Source organism: Choloepus didactylus, chromosome 2 (genome assembly GCF_015220235.1).
Source record: "Choloepus didactylus isolate mChoDid1 chromosome 2, mChoDid1.pri, whole genome shotgun sequence".
Lineage (NCBI taxonomy): Eukaryota > Metazoa > Chordata > Mammalia > Pilosa > Megalonychidae > Choloepus > Choloepus didactylus.
This window is the reverse complement of record NC_051308.1, coordinates 88881507-88900405: the sequence shown is the minus strand read 5'-3', so window position 1 is coordinate 88900405 and position 18899 is coordinate 88881507. Positions and strand designations below refer to the sequence as shown.

Below are 18899 nucleotides of genomic sequence, written 5' to 3'. Positions count from 1 at the left end.
TTCATCTTTTAGCTTAGCATCTCCAAATGTCCTTTTGTCTGCATCTGAGTCTGTGTTGGCTCTTAGCTTCTCTCCAAAATGTCTCTCTCGGCATCTCTGAGCTCTTTGTTTCCATGAGTTCTCTTAAAGGACCCACAGTTCCATGGAAATGATCTAATCAAAAGGTCTCGCCTACAGTTGGGTGGGTCACATCTCCATGGAAACAACCTAACCAAAAGGTCCCACCCTAATCAGAAGATTAATAAGTATGTCCCCACAAGATTGCATTAAAGAACATGGCTTTTGTGGGGGACATAATAGATTCAAACCAGCATACCTGTTTAAACGCTTTCTATGGAGCATGCTTTTGTTTCTGCCCTTTGGAGAACATTTTAGGCAGAAATCATAACAATATTTTATTAGTTAAAAATAAGCAAATATCTAGTCACTCTAGTCTCAAAAACGTCCCATTTGACTAATTAAATGTCTACTTCCATGTATTAGTTCACAGTTGATTTAAAGTTAAAGCTGCTCTTCTCCATCAGCTTGGGTCATTTGAAGATTGCCTGTAGTGGGAAGTTGGACATGGTTGGCTTCTTTTACACCTCCATAGTTGTACTTCAAACTCTGTTCTTTCAGCATGATAGCTGCAGTTTCTAACCCCTTTATGTTTGGTGCAGCGAGGAGGGAGGAGAAGCAAGAGGTTGGGTGGGAGGAGAGGTAAGGAATCAGGGGAGGCCTTACTTTAATGTAACAGCCATAGCTGGCTTGGGCCTGGCACAAGGCCTGGCAAGTGGTAAAGCAGATTCATTCTGCCATGGAATGCATTGGTAGGATCTTCAGAGACCTTTTCCTGCCAGAGATCTGCCACTGGAGATCTTTCACAGTTTTCACCCTGTGGGCAAGTGTATCACAACGTTTTTTGTTGTGTAGAAAATTGAATCTGAATGGCTGATTTGCCTGTGATTACATTTTTAATAGTACAGTAATAGTGCAAACATGACACATGGCTTCAGAGCTGGAAACACTGTAATAACTTAACATTTTTAAAGTCCTTTTTTTATGTGACATTTTTCCTTGGCTTTCAAAGGAACCCAGAGAGATACGTACAATAACTTTTAACAAACCCATTTTGCAGATACGGAAATTGAAATACAGAGAAATTAAGTGACTTGTCCAAGGTCACAAAACAGGTTCAGTTTATGAAGATAGATGTATGGAATATTAATACTTGTAGGAAACTTACATTCAGTTTTACAGATGAAAAAGCTGGGGCTCAGCCAGAGGCAGCTGGTTGTCCAGGGCCACAGCTGGCTGGTGGCAGAGCTGGACTAGGTCCCAGGTCCACTGGCTCCAGCCCAGGGTTCTTCCTGCCTGCCTGTCTAGGCTGGGACTAGAATCCACCTCTTCTGTCTCTGGATCTAGTGCTCACTCTACTCTCCTGTGCTGCCTCCTTGAGGATCCAAGGGTCCAACTGAGGAGACAGGGTCTATGTCCATGAACAACTGAAAGCCAACGAGAGCATATGAAATGGGGAAACCACAAAACAGGAAGTGGACTCATCCCAAACTAAACGGTCTTACTCTTTGGTGCCTGTTAATAGTGTTTATTGATCAACATTTCCTTTCAGACATTGACAGCCCTAAAAACCTGGTGACTGACCGGGTGACAGAGAACACGGCCACTGTCTCCTGGGACCCGGTACAGGCCAACATTGACAGGTACATGGTGCTCTACACCTCTGAGGATGGAGAGACCCAGGAGGTGCCCATGGGGAAGGAGCAGAGGAGCGCCGTGCTGACGGGCCTGAGGCCAGGTGTGGAGTACACGGTGTACGTGTGGGCCAAGAGGGGCGACCAGGAGAGCAAGAAAGCAGACACCAAGGTCCCGACAGGTAACAAGAGAGGAGAATGGTTGACCGTCCTAGTCATTGAGAGATGGTCAATTGGAATGAATTTTGAGCCTGTGGACTCGAGTGTGCATGGTACCACAGGATGTAGTCTAAGCTGAGAGAATTTGCAGTTAGAAGTCTTAAAGATTGAAGAAAGACAGTGGCCTGCAGTGGTGATCTCAGTGGGCTGCCTTTCCTCAACAGTAATGAGGTGTTCATGAAATCTCTCAGCTCACTGGAAGAAGGGAATTTGTATGGTAGAATGTTCTTATCAGATTCAGCAAAGACATTCATTGGATCCAGTCACTGAGTTGCTTGTGAGCATATATTTAGAATGCTTGCCAGTGAAGTAGCCCTTGACAAAATGGTAAATTAGGTACTCTGAATGTGGTGGCAGATGTCATTTAATTAATGGTTTTGATGTGCCAGAATATTGCTCAATAGGCATTGTTCTTTCCACTTTTTAGGGCGCTGTAAGCCAAGAAAGTATCTCAAGTTTATAATGATTAGTCCTTTTAAATGGAGAACCAGGGATTGATTACTTGCTCCCTTGACTCCCATCAGAGATTCAGAACAGGGCCCCCATTGCCTTGTGCAAAGAAAGCTATAGAAGAGGCAAATCACAATGATGGGGTGGTGGGTACAGCTTCTGTGGCTTCAAATTTTAGAATTTTTCAAATTTTTCTTAAAGAACTTGACAGCCCTAAAAACCTGGTAACTGACCAGGTGGCGGAGAACACGGCCACCGTCTCCTGGGACCCGGTGCAGGCCGACATCGACAGGTACATGGTGCGCTACACCTCTGAGGATGGAGAGACCCAGGAGGTGCCCGTGGGGAAGGAGCAGAGCAGCATCGTGCTGAAGGGCCTGAGGCCAGGTGTGGAGTACACGGTGTACGTGTGGGCCAAGAGGGGCGACCAGGAGAGCAAGAAAGCAGACACCAAGGCCCCAACAGGTAACGGAGTGTCATTCTTAGACAATGTAAAACCATGCAAATCCTGTGGTTGGTCGAGGTTGGTTTTTCTACTCTGGTAATGACAGAGGAGATGATTTCTGAAAAGCATATGTGGCCTTCTGGAATAGACTGCACACAAGCACTATCCCTCACTTTCTGTTAGCGCGTTCTCTCAAAACGCGGACCTCGTTTTGTGGCCTCACACTTTGGTCTCGTAAAGAATGATGGTGATTGGTGACATTCACCCACTTTTCTCTGAGTACATATTTCCTTCGTGATCTGTCATTAAATATTTCTTCTTGAAAGGAAAGGAATATAAAGACACCTATATGTTAGGATCCACCTGCTAAATAATTCAGGGAAATGACTTGTTCTGTGATCCTTTTAGCACAGGGAAGGATTATTACTTTCTTAGTGAATAAACCCTCTCTTGAGTACCTACTCTGTGCCCAGTACTGATTATCCTGTTTCCAATTATATGCAATAAGTTCATACATTTTAAAGTTCTTTGATATCTGGTTCCTCATTTTTTCCTTGAAATTTTATTGAGATAATAGTCACGTACCATACCATCATCCAAAGTGTACCATCAGTTGTTCACAGTATCATCTTATAGTTTGCATTCATCATCAATTTTTGAACATTTTCATTACTCCAAAAAAAAATAATAAAAATAAAAATAAAAGTAAAAAACACCCCAAACAACCCAGCTCCCCCATCCCCCTTTTTATTCATTTACTTTTTTGTCCCCATTTTTCTACTCATCTGTACATACGCTGAATAAAGGGAGTGTGAACCAAATAATTTCCTCATTTTTTTCCTTTGGATTTTTTTTAAAACTCAGTTTTATTGAGATATATTCACATAACATACAATCATCCATGGTGTACAATCAACTCTTCACAGTGACATCATATAGTTGTGCATTCATCACCAACCTCAACCAACCACAGGATTTGCATGGCTGGTTTTACATTTTCTTTACACCAGAAAGAATCAGAATAAGAATAAAAAATAAAAGTAAAAGCGAACACCCAAATCATCCCCCTATCCCACCCTATTTTTCATTTAGTTTTTGTCCCCATTTTTCTACTCATCCATCCATACATTGGATAAGGGGAGTGCGATCCACAAGGTTTTCACAATCACACTGTCGCCCCTTGTAGTCTACCTTGTTATACAGTTGTCTTCAAGAGTCAGGGCTACTGGGTTGGAGTTTGATAGTTTCAGGTATTTATTTCTAGCTATTCCAATACATTAAAACCTAAAAATAGTTATCTATATAGTACGTAAGAATGTCCACCAGAGTGACCTCTTGACTCCATTTGAAATTTCTCATCCACTGAAGCTTTATTTCGTTTCATTTCACATCCTCCTTTTGGTCAAGAAGATGTTCTCAATCCCATGATGCCATGTCCAGATTCATCCCCGGGAGTCATATCCTGTGTTGCCAGGGAGATTTACACCCTTGGGAGTCAGGTCCCACATAGGGAGGAGGGCAGTGATTTCACCTGCCAAGGTGGCTTAATTAGAGAGAGAGGGCCACATCTGAGCAACAAAGAGGCACTCAGGGGGAGACTCTTAGGCAAATTATCAGCAGGTTTAGCCTCTCCTTTGCAGTAATGAACTTCATAAGGGCAAGTCCCAAGACAGAGGGCTCAGCATGTCAAGCCGTCAGTCCTCAATGTTTGTGAGAACATCAGCAACAATCTAGGTGAGGAAGTCCAACATCTCTGCATCCTCTCCCAGCTTGATTCCTCATTTTTAATAACAGCTTTATTGAGATATAATTTATATACTATGAAATTTCCCGTTTTACAATGTACAATTTCGTCATTTTTAGTACATTCACAGAGATGTACAACTATCACCACTATCAAATTTCAGAACATTTTCATCCCCCTAAGAAGAAATGCCAAACTCATTAGCAGTAAGTCCCCATCCCTGCCCCCTACCACTCCTCCAGCCCTAGGAAACCACTACTTTCTGTTTATAGATTTGCTTATTCTGAACATTTCATTAAAAAGGAATCATACAATATGCACCTTTTTTCTACTACTTTCATTTAGTTTAATGTTTTATGGTTCATTCATTTTGTAGCGTGTATCAGGACTTCATTTCCTTTTATGGCTGAACAATATACCATTATATTGTTATACCATATATCATTTATTCATTCATCAGTTGATGGACATTTGGGTTGTTTCCACTTTTTGGCTATTTGTGAATAATACTGCTGTGAACATTTGTGTATAAGTTTTTGTGTGGACATGTGTTTTCATTTTTCTTGGGTAGAAGATCTGGAGTGGAATTGCTAGGTCATATGGGTACATTGTTTAACATTTTGAGGAACTGCTAAACTGTTTTCCAAAGTGGTTGCAGCATTATAGGTTCTCACATACAACTAATAAGGTTTTTTTTTACACCTTACTTATTCCTCAGAGGCATTAATTGAGATGAATTGAGCAGGAACCACTGTCTCCATTTTATAGTTGAGAAAACTCACTTCCAGAGAAGTGTGTGACTTCCACAAGGTCACAAAGTTAGCTGGTGATTCATAGAGTTAGATCCATGGCTTATTCGTGGAAAATTATCATATCTTAAAATTTGTTTAGTCTAAGCTCCATAATTTACAGATGAAGAAGCTGGAGCTCAGCCAGAGGCAGCTGGTTGTCCAGGGCCACAGCTGGCTGGTGGCAGAGCTGGACTAGATCCCAGGTCCACGGGCTCCAGCCCAGGGTTCTTCCTGCCTCTCTGCTCTGCCCGTCTAGGCTGGGACTAGAATCCACCTCTTCTGTCTCTGGATCTAGTGCTCACTCTACTCTCCTGTGCTGCCTCCTTGAGGATCCAAGGGTCCAGCTGTGGAGACAGGGTCTATGTCCATGAGCAACTGAAAGCCAACGAGAGCATATGAAATGGGGAAACCACAAAACAGGAAGTGGTCTCAGCTCAAAGCAAATGGTTTCACTCTTTGGTGCCTGTTAATAGTGTTTATTGATCAACATTTTCTTTTCAGACATTGACAGCCCTAAAAACCTGGTGACTGACCGGGTGACGGAGAGCACGGCCACTGTCTCCTGGGACCCGGTGCAGGCCGACATCGACAGGTACATGGTGCGCTACACCTCTAAGGATGGAGAGACCCAGGAGGTGCCCGTGGGGAAGGAGCAGAGGAGTGCCGTGCTGACGGGCCTGAGGCCAGGTGTGGAGTACACGGTGTACGTGTGGGCCAAGAGGGGCGACCAGGAGAGCAAGAAAGCGGACACCAAGGCCCCGACAGGTAACAGAGCGTACATTATCATTTGTCGTTGCTAAGCCTGTGGTAATTCTAGTTTGGTTTTCCTCACTCGGATAGTGATGGAAAGAGATGATTTATGGCTGAGCAGATGGTGACCCTCTGTGATAGACTGCACACATCATCCCTCACTTCCCTTTTATGTTTCCTTACAGGTCAGGACTATGTGGCAGTCTTCAAACTATGATTTTGCCATGATTTAATGGATGTATCCATCCGCTCCTCCTCTGATTGCATAGATCTTTTGCCGTAGATGGTATTGAGGGCCTCTTACTGAGTTTGTGAGTAGGGGTAGAAAGTGAAAATCAAATGTTAGTGTTAATAACAACATATTGAAAATTTAAGAAAATATACTTTATATCTGCCATAATTAGTGTGTGTGTGTATGTGTGTGTATATATATATATCTTGCTTTACTGTAAATGAATCGTGTTATAATTCTGATTTTGAGGACAAGGATAACCCCAGTGTTATATTCTTATCTTTGTCTTGTGAGAGAGATAGAATACAGGACTATATATTTGTACAGTGATTTAACCAGCATTAGAATGAATCTGTGAGATGTTCTAGAATATTGAAACTGGATTTTACTTTTTGCTGATTCATTTAAATAATATTTATTGGGCATATTCCGTGTGCCCTGAACTATACAAGGCACTGGAAACGCAAAGAGGAAGAGGATGAAGCCCTCCTCCTCTAGGAAATTACATCTAGATATGGCTTTTAGGATCTTCATGTATGAAATGGTAGGTCTTCATTGACATGAGACTGGGTGCAAAATTAGCTTCTTGTGAGCAGAAAAGATGTCTTCTTCAACTCTGGGCCCAGCCCACTGTTACTGCCATCGTTTGTACATAGTAGAGGCTTGATATAATCTTACTAAATGAATAAAAAGATTCATTTTGTTAAACTCTTAGTACTGGTAATAGCCCAGATTTTCAGATTTTGTTCTACTGTGCTGTTTACTTGAGAAGCCAAAATCTACCTGGGGAAGCAAGTTGTGCATGAAACAGATTAAAAACAAAACAAGTGCATACAGCACGGAAAAACCACTTAACATGATATGGTCTCATCCCGACCAAAATGGCCAGCAGTTTCCACACTCTAGAGCCTGCTAATATTGATCTGCATTTTCCTTTCAGACATTGACAGCCCCCAAAACCTGGTGACTGATCAGGTGACGGAGAACACGGCCACCGTCTCCTGGGACCCGGTGCAGGCCGACATCGACAGGTACATGGTGCGCTACACCTCTGTGGATGGAGAGACCCAGGAGGTGCCCGTGGGGAAGGAGCAGAGCAGTGCTGTGCTGACAGGCCTGAGGCCAGGTGTGGAGTACACGGTGTACGTGTGGGCTGAGAGGGGCGACCTGGAGAGCAAGAAAGCGGACACCAAGGCCCCAACAGGTAACAAGAGAGGAGAATGGTTGACCGTCCTAGTCATTGAGAGATGGTCAATTAGAATGAATTTTGAGCCTGTGGACTCGAGTGTGCATGGTACCACAGGATGTGGCCTAAGCTGAGAGAATTTGCAGTTAGAAGTCTTAAAGATTGAAGAAAGACAGTGGCCTGCAGTGGTAATCTCAGTGGGCTGCCTTTCCTCAACAGTAATGAGGTGTTCATGAAACCTCTCAGCTCATTGGAAGGAGAAGGGAATTTGTATGGTAGAATGTTCTTATCAAATTCATCAAAGACATTCACTGGATCTGGTCATTGAGTTGCTTGTGAGCATATATTTAGAATGCTTGCCAGTGAAGTAGCCCTTGACAAAATGGTAAATTAGGTACTCTGAATGTGGTGGCAGATGTCATTTAATTAATGGTTTTGATGTGCCAGAATATTGCTCAATAGGCATTGTTCCTTCCACTTTTTAGGGAGCTGTAAGCCAAGAAAGTATCTCAAGTTTATAATGATTAGTCCTTTTAAATGGAGAACCAGGGATTGATTACTTGCTCCCTTGACTCCCATCAGGGATTCAGAACAGGGCCCCCATTGCCTTGTGCAAAGATTGCTGTAGAAGAGGCAAATTATGATGATGGGGTGGTGGCTATAGCTTTGGTGGCTTCAAATTTTAGGCTTTTCTAAATTTTTTCTTAAAGAACTTGACAGCCTTAAAAACCTGGTAACTGACCAGGTGACGGAGAACACAGCCACTGTCTCCTGGGACCCGGTGCAGGCCAACATTGACAGGTACATGGTGCACTACACCTCTGAGGATGGAGAGACCCAGGAGGTGCCCGTGGGGAAGGAGCAGAGCAGTGCTGTGCTGACGGGCCTGAAGCCAGGTGTGGAGTACACGGTGTACGTGTGGGCTGAGAGGGGCAACCAGGAGAGCAAGAAAGCAGACACCAAGGCCCCCACAGGTAACAGGAGGGAGGAGAAATACAAACTTGGGTAATCCCTGTGTGTTGGTTTATTGCTGCTGAATTACGACACCGCTGCTTATGGAGTCTGTGACTTCTGCCTGTTTTGGGAGAGTTTGCTGTGAGAGGCTTAATTCATCTCAAGAAAGAACAAAGCACAGTAATGCACCCACTACTGAGTAGCCCCATGAGTGTGTTAAAACTCTTTCCCCAAACCTGTGCCTTTAACCACTGTGCCTCTTCAATTATTGAAAATTATAAGAAATGAGACAAAACATATAAGAATTACTGAAAATACTGCATTAAAGAATTGTTTCATTGCAGGCTGGTTTATATAGGTTTGACTAAGTAGCTATTTTGTGGTTTAAAGGAACATGCATTACCCTATGCACCTGCAACTAATTTTTAATGAGCATCTTCTAAGTGCCAGGTCTGGTGACTGAATGGTGAACCAAACGAATATGGTTCCACTCTCTTGAAGTCTAGTGTGACAGATAGACAATAAAACAAGCAGACAAATTGATAACCGTAAATTATGAGACCCTCTATGAAGGTGATGAACATGGTATAGGCATAGAGAATAATGGGTGGATGGGGTGTACTTCAGAGATAGGCTGGGCTGAGGAATAGATGGGATAACTGTTTTTTTTGTTTGTTTGTTTGTTTTTAAATAGCTCTACCTCTCTCGCTTAAATGACAGAGAAGTATGTTCCTCTCTTGTGGAGGATCAGAGTACAAGTAGGCCAGAGCAGATATTGTTCCGTGGTGCAGGAGCCCCAGCTCCTTCCCTGCTGTTTCTCTGCTATCCCTAGGGAGTTGCCCTCATCTACATGGTCATCACCTCAAACACATTCCAGCTGGTGGACAGAGGTGTGAGAAAGGGGAGGGCATGGTGCCTTGCACACATCAGTTCTACTCACATTCCATTGGGCAGATCCAAAATACAGTGCAGGACTTCACTAAGGGAGGCTGGGAAATGAAGTCTTTAGCTGGGAGGCCATGTACCCAACTTAAACTTCTATTATGTTGTGCTGTCCAGTATAGTAGCTACATGTGGTTATTTAAATTTTAATTAAGAAAAATTAAAATAAAAAAATTTCCAAAGTTGCACTTGCCACAGATCAAATGGTCCATAGCCACATGTGGCTCAATGGCTACTCTATTTTTATAGACTATTTCTGTCATTGCAGAGAGCTTTTTCAGACAGCAAGCTTGTGGAAGAAGGAGATAACAACTATTGGGGCAGACTAGCCATTTCTGCATTTCTGACAGAGGAAAGAGAGTGTGTGATGGCCCTAAACTGGAATAATTTATGAGATGACTAAAGAACTGAGAGGAGGCTGGTGTAGCTGGAGCATAGAGAGTGAGAGAGAAAGCGGCATGAGACGTGGGAAGGAGGGAGGGACCAGGTCGTACAGTGTCATGTGGTGCCTGAAAGAGGAAGGGTGTGATATTTATCAGAAGAAGAGTGACATGATCCAGTATTCATTTTAAAAAGATTATTCAGGCCATGGTGAGGAGAATAAATGGAAGGGATTACAAAGGCAGAAGTGAGAAGCCCAGTAAAGTGACTATTTTAGAAGTCTGGGTAAGAAAAGAAGATGGTTTCAACAAGTGTGATGGCAGCAACCATAGAGGAAAGGGGTTATCTGAGGATATATTTTGCAAGAAGAGATGATAGGACTTGATGGATTAGATGAGGTGTAGGAAGAAAAATACTTGGAGTAGGAATCAAGTACAACTCCTGTGTTTCTGGTCTGACCAACATGGAAGGTAGTGGCACCATTTTCTGAAAAGGGAGACTGAGAGATAAATAGATTTGGGGAGAAAAGTCAAGACATTTAGATATTTAAGTTTGAAATACTTGTGAGAGTCAGTGCTTAACTGATGTATTTATTGATTCCACAAATATTTATCATCTACTAGGTGCCAGGCACTGTGCTGCATACACAGTTGTAGATACAAGTCAGGGGCTCAGAAAGGACATAAATTGGAAAGTGATGGGTATCCAGTTGGTATCAAAGCCATGAAAATGAGTGAAGACCCCTAGGGAGAAGTGGAGAGACAGAAGAAAAGAAGTTGCCAGGAAATCTCCAACATTTACTTGTCACTTACAAAGGAGACTAGAGAAGAGGAGCCAGTGAGTTAGGCAAAAACCAGGGGCATGTGTAGACATGGAAACCAAGAGCTGAGAGTTTCAAGAAAGGAGTGGATCATCTCTGCCAAATGGTACTAAAAAGTCTAGTAAGATGAAGATGGTGAGGGTGGCAAATGTCTGTTGGATCTGGCAACTTGGAAGTTATTGTTAACCTAGACTAGCAGTTTTAGTGGTGTGATGTAGAAAGATGCCAGACTTGATTGAACTGGGGTGTGAAAGGGAGGTGAGGAAGTGAAGTGAAATATACAGACAAATGTCTTCAGAAATCTGTCAGTAAGGGGTGCAGAGAAATGGAGCGATATAGGGAGGGATGGAAGATGCTAGAGCTTGTTTGTTTGGGAATGATGGTAGAGAAGAGAGATGGATGGTACAGGAGAGAGAGCAACAGGAAAGGAGCAGAGTCCTTGAGAAGGTGGGAGGGCTCAAAATGCATCACAAAGAGGATCTAATCTTGGTTTTAATACAAGAAATCAGTGGGAACTTGGACAAGTCTCTTCATTTTTCTGGGCATCTATTTTCCTTCCTTTTTAATAAGACAATCAGGTTAAAAGATAAGACTTTTCAGCTCCCAAATTCTGTGAAATACAGTTATTGCATACCACGAAGATCATGGCAGAGGTTTCAGCAGCAATTTTGGTTGCTTATCTTGTTGCTCAGATTTTTATTGCCATTCTTGGGAGAACTACAAGGACAAAAAATTTCCATGTTGATAAACTTGGAGAAGATCTGATTCCTTCCAGTTTTAATATCCATTAGTTTGTTTCTCAGGAAAATGGCAACCAGGGACCATTTACTCCTGCTTTAAATGACACTGTATCATTATTAAAGATAATCTGAGTGGCGAGCTCCTGGTGATGGGGTGTGGTGGGTATGTCTGAGCTTGGCTCTAAAAGTGTCTAAATCTTTTCAAAAAGAAATTGACAGCCCGAAAAATCTGGTGACTGACCGGGTGATGGAGAACACGGCCACCGTCTCCTGGGACCCGGTGCAGGCCGACATCGACAGGTACATGGTGCGCTACACCTCTGCGGATGGAGAGACCCAGGAGGTGCCCGTGGGGAAGGAGCAGAGCAGCATCGTGCTGACGGGCCTGAGGCCAGGTGTGGAGTACACGGTGTACGTGTGGGCCAAGAGGGGCGACCAGGAGAGCAAGAAAGCAGACACCAAGGCCCTGACAGGTACTGTGAGTAGGACAGGGAAACACTTCACACACGTCGGGAGAGTCTTCCTTCATAAGCGGGGTGGGCAGGGGAGCGGAGGGAGGCAGTTGCTTTACCTGAGAACTTTATTCACAGTGGTTCCCTTTTTCCCTTTTGAGGTAATAACGTTGACATAATGGTTGCTCACGATTAACGTGAAATAAGTATAGAGGAAGTAGTGTGAACGTAGAACTGGGTGACTGCGTGGCTGTGCGAGGGTGGCGTCCCTCACCAGCCCCTCCACCCAGCCAGCTCCCAAGCTGTCCGCTCTTGATATCAGAACCTGGTTGGGCTTCAGCTCTGGTTTGGAGGAGAAGGGGAAGGAGCCTCTCCTTTTTCCATCTTCCAGATTGGGGGCAGTGGTGGGGCACCTTCCTCCACTTGGTTGATGAGTAAATGTGCCTGGATGGCGTGTATTTTGTGAGTATGGTGGGACCTCTGGTAACAGTTGCGCATCGTGGAGATCAGGCCTCAGAGGGACCTGGAGAAAAGCACGCTACCCACCCCCAGGTCCGTGGGCCTCTACAGGCTGTGGGCAAGGTCTGCCCATCTCCATGACCAAGTGCACCATGTGTGGCTACCGGAGTAGGGGTGCCTTGAATTTCTTTATTATTATTATTTAAAGATATTTTTTATTGTGGGAACATATATACAACACAAAATTTCCCATTTTGGCCACTTTCATGTGTGCAATTTAGTGCTATTAATTACATTCACAATGTGCTACCTCTTTATTATTTTTATTAGTTACAATTAGCAAACATTTTAAATAAAAGAGTAATACATGCTATAGTAAAAATCTTCAAACTAAACAAAGGAGTGTAAAAAGATAAGAAACTTTCTTGCCCATCCCAGGCTCCCTAGTACCTAGTACTTCAGAGGCAACCAGTAGCCAATATCCTCCTTCCTTATTCCCTTCTTCCTTTTCTTCTTTCCTCCCTCCTTTTTTCCCTCCATTCCTTTTTCCATGTTCCTTTCTTCCCTCATCCTTTTTAATCTTTTCCTCATTTTATTTTTCCCATTTTTTAATGAGAATAAGATAATCATATTTTTCCTTCATAGAAATGTGGATGTAACCAAGACAATTATCTGAAGTCTATAACCAGAGATGAGTGGGCAGTCAAAGAGGTGGCAGAAGCCAGCTTAAAAAATTATGATTTTGTTTTCATTTTGAAAGCAGGAAATTCAGTTTTTCTGTGTGATGGATAGAATAAAATCCATGCTGGATGTTATGCTCTAGAAAGTCAAACCAAGCTCATATTGTTCCATCTCAAAATTTGCCAAGATATCCTAATTCAAAACAAGAGCTGCCTGATTTCTGTTAGAATACCACAGTTCAGTTCTCAGCTGAAATGCTACTGGGTAGAAAATAGCCTGGAGACATCTTTCTGGGAACTCCTAAATTAAAATCACCTTCTACAATGATGTTTCTTCACGACGGAAATTTCCACTCATAGCTTAGTTTACAAAAATGAGCCATTTACCAACTATTATTTGCTGACTAATTTTTGCTGAACTTTAATTTTCCTGGTCTAAATACACACAAAGATATCCTCACATTCCATCTAGTGTCTGGGTGGGGAAGTGTATAGGAATCAAAAGAAAATCTCTGCATTATCCCCATCTCTTCTTCCCTTCCTCTCTTTCTCGCCTCCTTTATAGAAGGCCCCTGGTCCTCCCCCACCTCCCATTCTTGCTATAGTGGATATTCCTCTAAGGACATACACTTAGCTATATATGTAACAAACAGAACTTTGTATTTCTATACCAACTTAATTTACCTCTTAAACCCCACTCGGCTTGTGGGAAAGAAATCTCACTAAAATTAGGGTTGTGCTCCGTTCCCAGGGCTGTATGTAAAGTCTTGGATAGTTTCCCGCTGTCAGGTACGGGGGTGCCCATGGGGCATTTTGGTTATCTCTCCAGGCAGGTATTTGCTGAGACACCCCTGGTTTCTGTGTGCAGGGCCTTGTCAGATCTGCGGCTCTCTCATCTTTCCATCCTGAGAATCCTTCTGCTGATCTAGGCTGCCCATAACTACCCTTCTCTGGGGATCTGCTGGGGAAGAAGGGGCACAGATTCTCTTTCCTTGGGACCCACCCAACCCCCTAGTCTTTAATCCTGTTGTCCCCAGTGTATCTATCCTTTTGGAAACAAAGGCCAGGAAGGCCCCTTGGCAAGGAAGAACACAGCCTGCTCCCTGCAAAAGAAGAGAAAGGGGAAGGAAATGTAGGGATAAAATATTAATTAATGTCTCAAAACTTATCTTGCCTCAGTTGCATTTTAGTAATAATAGCTCTCTGACTTTTTATATACAGAAATTGACCCTCCCCAAAACTTTCATCCATCCAATGTGACACGGTCTGGTGGGGTATTGACCTGGACACCCCCCTCTGCTCAGATCGATGGCTACCTTATGACCTACCAATTCCCAGATGGCACTGTCAAGGTATGGCTACTCCTTGGCTTTTCTCTGGGTGCACGTACTCAGCCTCTGTGCGAAGCAGCTGGCTTGGCCCAACCAGCTTGATTGCTGGTCTCGTGACAACCTGCTAATCAACCAGTTGATCCTTATTGGTCACCTGCTATGTGCAAGTGACACAGTCATTAGAAACATGGTGGGTCTCTTTTTATAAAGATTAACCATTGTGCCTGCCCCTAGCTGACCATGGTGTATTTGCTGGACATGCACCTGCCCTATGTTAGTTTGTTTATTTTTGGTCTTCCTCAATAAAATGTAAGCTCCACGAGGGCTGAGAATTTTTGTCTGTTTTGTTTCTTGCTCTGTCTAAAGTGCTTGGAGCAGCACCTGGCATGTGATAGGTGCTCAATAAATATTTACCAAATGAATTGATTAACCCTTATTTCAGGGGTTATGCCTCCCACTAGGAACCTGGAATTCTTGCAAAATTTCCAAATGTCTCCCAATGGACTATTATTACTCTTTCACCTTGGCAAAGAAGAAAGAAGGGGGGAAGAAAAAAAGGAAGGACCTTTGGTTTATTCATTATTTCAATTAATGCTTATGACAGCCCTGCTAGGAGTGTTAGTCCTATGTTTATAGAGGAAGTAACAGAAGTTCAGAGAGAAGTGAAAACCCAAATATCTCCCTGCTTCACAGATATCAATTGCCATTTTCCCCCTTCCTGATAGCTTCTCTCCAGCCTGGCCTTTTCTTTGGTGCTGCCAGTGGTGGTTGTAGTCAGTGTTCCAGTGTGTGCCTGGGTTATGGAGTTCCCAGGGCACCTCTTAGTAGGTCTTCCCACAGGGCAGTGCCTGGTGCTGCCTCTCTGGCTCTTACTTCGTGCTCCTGGGAACACTGAATCTTTGGGCTGGGAACCACTGGGATTTGGGGCTGCCACTGGGCACTCAAAGAGGCAGAATGCTGTGCCCTCAGAGAGCTTCCACTGTTAGCACCCAGGGAATGCTGTTGGCACTGAGGATGCTGGGGAGATAAAGTGAGTAACTGACTCTCCACTTTCTCCTTTGTTTGTAGGAGGTACAGCTTGGACAGTGGGACCAGAGGTTTGCATTGCAAGGCCTTGAGCAGGGTGTCACCTACCCCATGTCCTTGGTTGCCTTTAAGGGCGATCGCCGGAGCAGGAGTGCATCCACCACCCTGTCCACAGGTAACGTGGAGTCCTGCTCTCTGAATGAGTGTGCAATGGAGGGTGAGCACTGGAGAGGCCAGAAAATGTATCTAGGGAGAAGCAGGTGGATACAGAGTTATGGATAGCTCTGGGCATGTGGAAATGGAAATGGGATACGGAGAGAATAAAGAAGGGAGTGAAACAGAGTATGATTGGGAGGAGGAGTTGGGTTGGGTGAAGAAGTGGTGTGAACGCAACCTTAATTCTGGTATATTTGGAGGGATTGCCAGGAGTAGAGTGAGTGAGAAAAATAAGATGTGAGGGAATAGTTGGAAGAAGCAAAGTTGTAGGGAGTTGTGAAATAATTTCTGAACAAAATAAACTGTCCTTTAAAAAGTGGAAGCAGCATCACTCCCCTTCTTCCTCACCCATTTTCTTATGATGCTGTCTCTCTGCTTGGCTCCCAGTTGGTGCCCGTTTTCCACACCCTGCGGATTGCAGTCAGGTCCAGCAGAACAGCAACGTCGCCAGCGGCCTGTACACCGTCTACCAGCACGGTGATGCCAGCCGGCCCCTGCAGGTGTACTGTGACATGGACACCGATGGAGGCGGCTGGATTGTGAGTCAGGCAGAGCCCCGGGCAGCGCAGGGCAGGGCTTTGTTTGTCACTCCAGGGAGCTGGTCATGGCTGTTCTGGAGAGCCCTGGGAGCCCCATTTCTTCTTTATCCACGAGAGATAGGAATTTTGGTGGCTTGCACTGTTTTTAGAAAAAACCCCAACCCACTGTGAGGAAAGAGCCCAGTCTGAAACACCTGGGGTAAAGCAGGCTTGTTTAAACTAAGGCTGAAGTCTATGAAGGCTCCTGGGTTTATCACCATCTGGTAATGACCTCTATTTATGTATAACTTTCATAAACATAACCGTCACACACACTAATGACAAAGCTGGGACCTGATTTCAGGGCTCTAGCTTCCTGGCTCAGTGGTCTTCCCAGTGGGCCATCTCAGGCCATCCAAGATGGTAACACATGACTTCTTCGTGAGCTTAGTCCTCTGAATTTGGGCCCTTTGACCAGGTTCTGTGTCCTGGCTCCCCAGCACAGAAACAAGGCCTTTCGGGCTTTGATTTGAAAGTCTCAAGCCTGAAAGAGGGAAACCGGCAATATTCTGATCTTCCCTCTTCTGTGTGGAGGCTTTATTCTCTTGTGCCATTGTCTGCTTAAGCCACATGGACTTTCTTTGATTGCATCAGCCTGATCCAATTATATGATGAGCTGCCTTTGAGAGTTGTAATCTGATCCTTCCATTGCCACTCCTGCCCTTCTGCCTGTGCGTGAAATGGTAGAGGTGCTCACTGCCCCAAACCAGCATGCAGCCTTACTCCCTGGGCATCTGCTACTCATTCTGGGAAGGAGAAAGCAGGATCTCATAGTGTTCAAACGATGTTCATGTACGTGTTTGCTCAGGGGCCTGGGAAACCAAAGACCCTTGAGCAACCAACGATAAAATGATACTATCTGACACTAGCAATGAAGAAAACTTATTATCCACACAGCTGCATCTTTCAGCTTAAGGGCAGTAAATGGATTATTATCAATTTCAACTTCTTTATAAAAAAATGAACAGAAGGTAAGCATGGGAAGTCTCCCACCTGATCAGACCCATAGGCTTACACTTGCTGCTTTTCATCAGCACTACTGTAACCCTCCGCATTCACTTTCTTCAGGCTTGGGGCTCAACCCCCTGCCTTTTTGCTCATGATTGACCCTTGACAGGATGTTTGCACTGTTTCATGTGGCCTTGTTGAAAGCCAAGTCTGCCTATGGAAGGAGACGTTTGTCTAGAGCAAAATTTAGAACAAGATGTATCAGTCTGTGTTCTATTTTGCTAATGCTGCTGGAATGCAAAACACCAGAGATGGATTGGCTTTTATAAAAGGGAGTTTATTTGGTTACACAGTTACAGTCTTAAGGCCATAAAGTGTCCAAGGTAACACATCAGCTATCGGGTACCTTCACTGGAGGATGGCCAATGGTGTCCGGAAAACCTCTGTTAGCTGGGAAGGCACATGGCTGGCATCTGCTCCAAAGTTCTGGTTTCAAAATGGCTTTCTCCCAGGATGTTCCTCTCTAGGCTGCAGTTCCTCAAAAATGTCACTCTTAGTTGCACTTGGGGTGTTTGTCCTCTCTTAGCTTCTCCGGAGCAACAGTCTGCTTTCAACAGCTGTTTTCAAACTGTCTCTCATCTGCAGCTCCTGTGCTTTCTTCAAAGTGTCCCTCTTGGCTGTAGCTCCTCTTCAAAATGTCACTCACAGCTACACTGAGTTCCCTCAGCCTGTCATCTCATTTATATGGCTCCACTGATCAAGGCCCACCCTGAATGGGTGGGGCCGTGCCTCAGTGGAAATACCTCATCAGAGTTATCACCTACAGTTGTGTGGGGTGCATTTCCATGCAAACAACCTAATCCAAGCGTTCCAACTTAATCCCCATTAATATGTCTGCCCCACAAGATTGCATCAAAGAGTATGGCTTTTTCTGGGGGACATAATACATTCAAACCAGCACAGTCTGTCTGCCTCGGAATACCCATGATGTATTCCACAGATATTTACTGAATGCCTATTCTGTGCCAGGCACTGCTTTATGTACTCGAGATCCAGCAGTGAACCAAAGAGACCAAAACCCCTGCCCTCACACAGCTTGCCTTCTACATCCCGCCCACCCAAATGATCCTTACTGGAATAGAGAGGTCAGTTCCAGAGGTAATGAAATAACTCTGCATTCTCACCAGCACTGGCTGCTTCACAAGTCTTGTTTTCTGACCCAGAAACCTGGAGGTGATGCATGAACTGGGATTCTATATGTTTCCCTTCAGAGCCACAGTACTCTAGGAAACATGTGGAGTTCAGAAAACTCTGCAAAATATTACTTGTTTAAAAATATAATTTATTTGTTTTTAGTTGTAAAATATGCATAACAAAAATTATTTTAACCATTTTAAATGGACAATTCTTTGACACTAAATACATTGATAATACTGTGTAGCTTTCACCACTATTTCCAGACTATTTTCATCATCCCAAACCAAAACTCATATTCATTTAACATCTCACCATTCCCCACTCCTCCCACACCTGGAAACCACTATTTTGCTCTTTGTCTCTACAAATTATTGTCTCTGTGTTTATTGGCCTTGTGAGTTTCTTCTTTGGAAAAATGCCTATTCATATCTTTGACCCACTTCTTTTTTTGTCTTTTTGTTGTTGAGTTGTAGTTCTTTGTGTATTCTGGATATTAAACCCTTATCATATTCTCCCATTCTGAGATTGTCTTTTCACTTTTTTGATGATGCCTGTTGATGCTCAAAAGTTCTTAATTTCAATGAAATCCATTCTATTTTTTTCTTTTATTGCTTGTGCTTTTGTAAAATCTAAATATCCACTGCTTACTACAAAATCCTGAAGTTAT

At 43.7% G+C, this 18899-nt stretch overlaps 1 protein-coding gene across 1 annotated transcript in view; it reads left to right on the top strand.

Moving 5' to 3' along the window:
* TNN (tenascin N) overlaps positions 1-18899 on the top strand; it is a 118316-nt gene that overhangs the window by 79071 nt on the left and 20346 nt on the right. Inside the window, exons 12-20 of the mRNA XM_037825295.1 lie at positions 1610-1873; positions 2562-2825; positions 5842-6105; positions 7263-7526; positions 8219-8482; positions 11555-11818; positions 14158-14288; positions 15336-15468; positions 15897-16048. Coding sequence (XP_037681223.1) covers positions 1610-1873; positions 2562-2825; positions 5842-6105; positions 7263-7526; positions 8219-8482; positions 11555-11818; positions 14158-14288; positions 15336-15468; positions 15897-16048 — 2000 coding nt within the window. The remainder of the gene's footprint in view (positions 1-1609; positions 1874-2561; positions 2826-5841; positions 6106-7262; positions 7527-8218; positions 8483-11554; positions 11819-14157; positions 14289-15335; positions 15469-15896; positions 16049-18899) is intronic.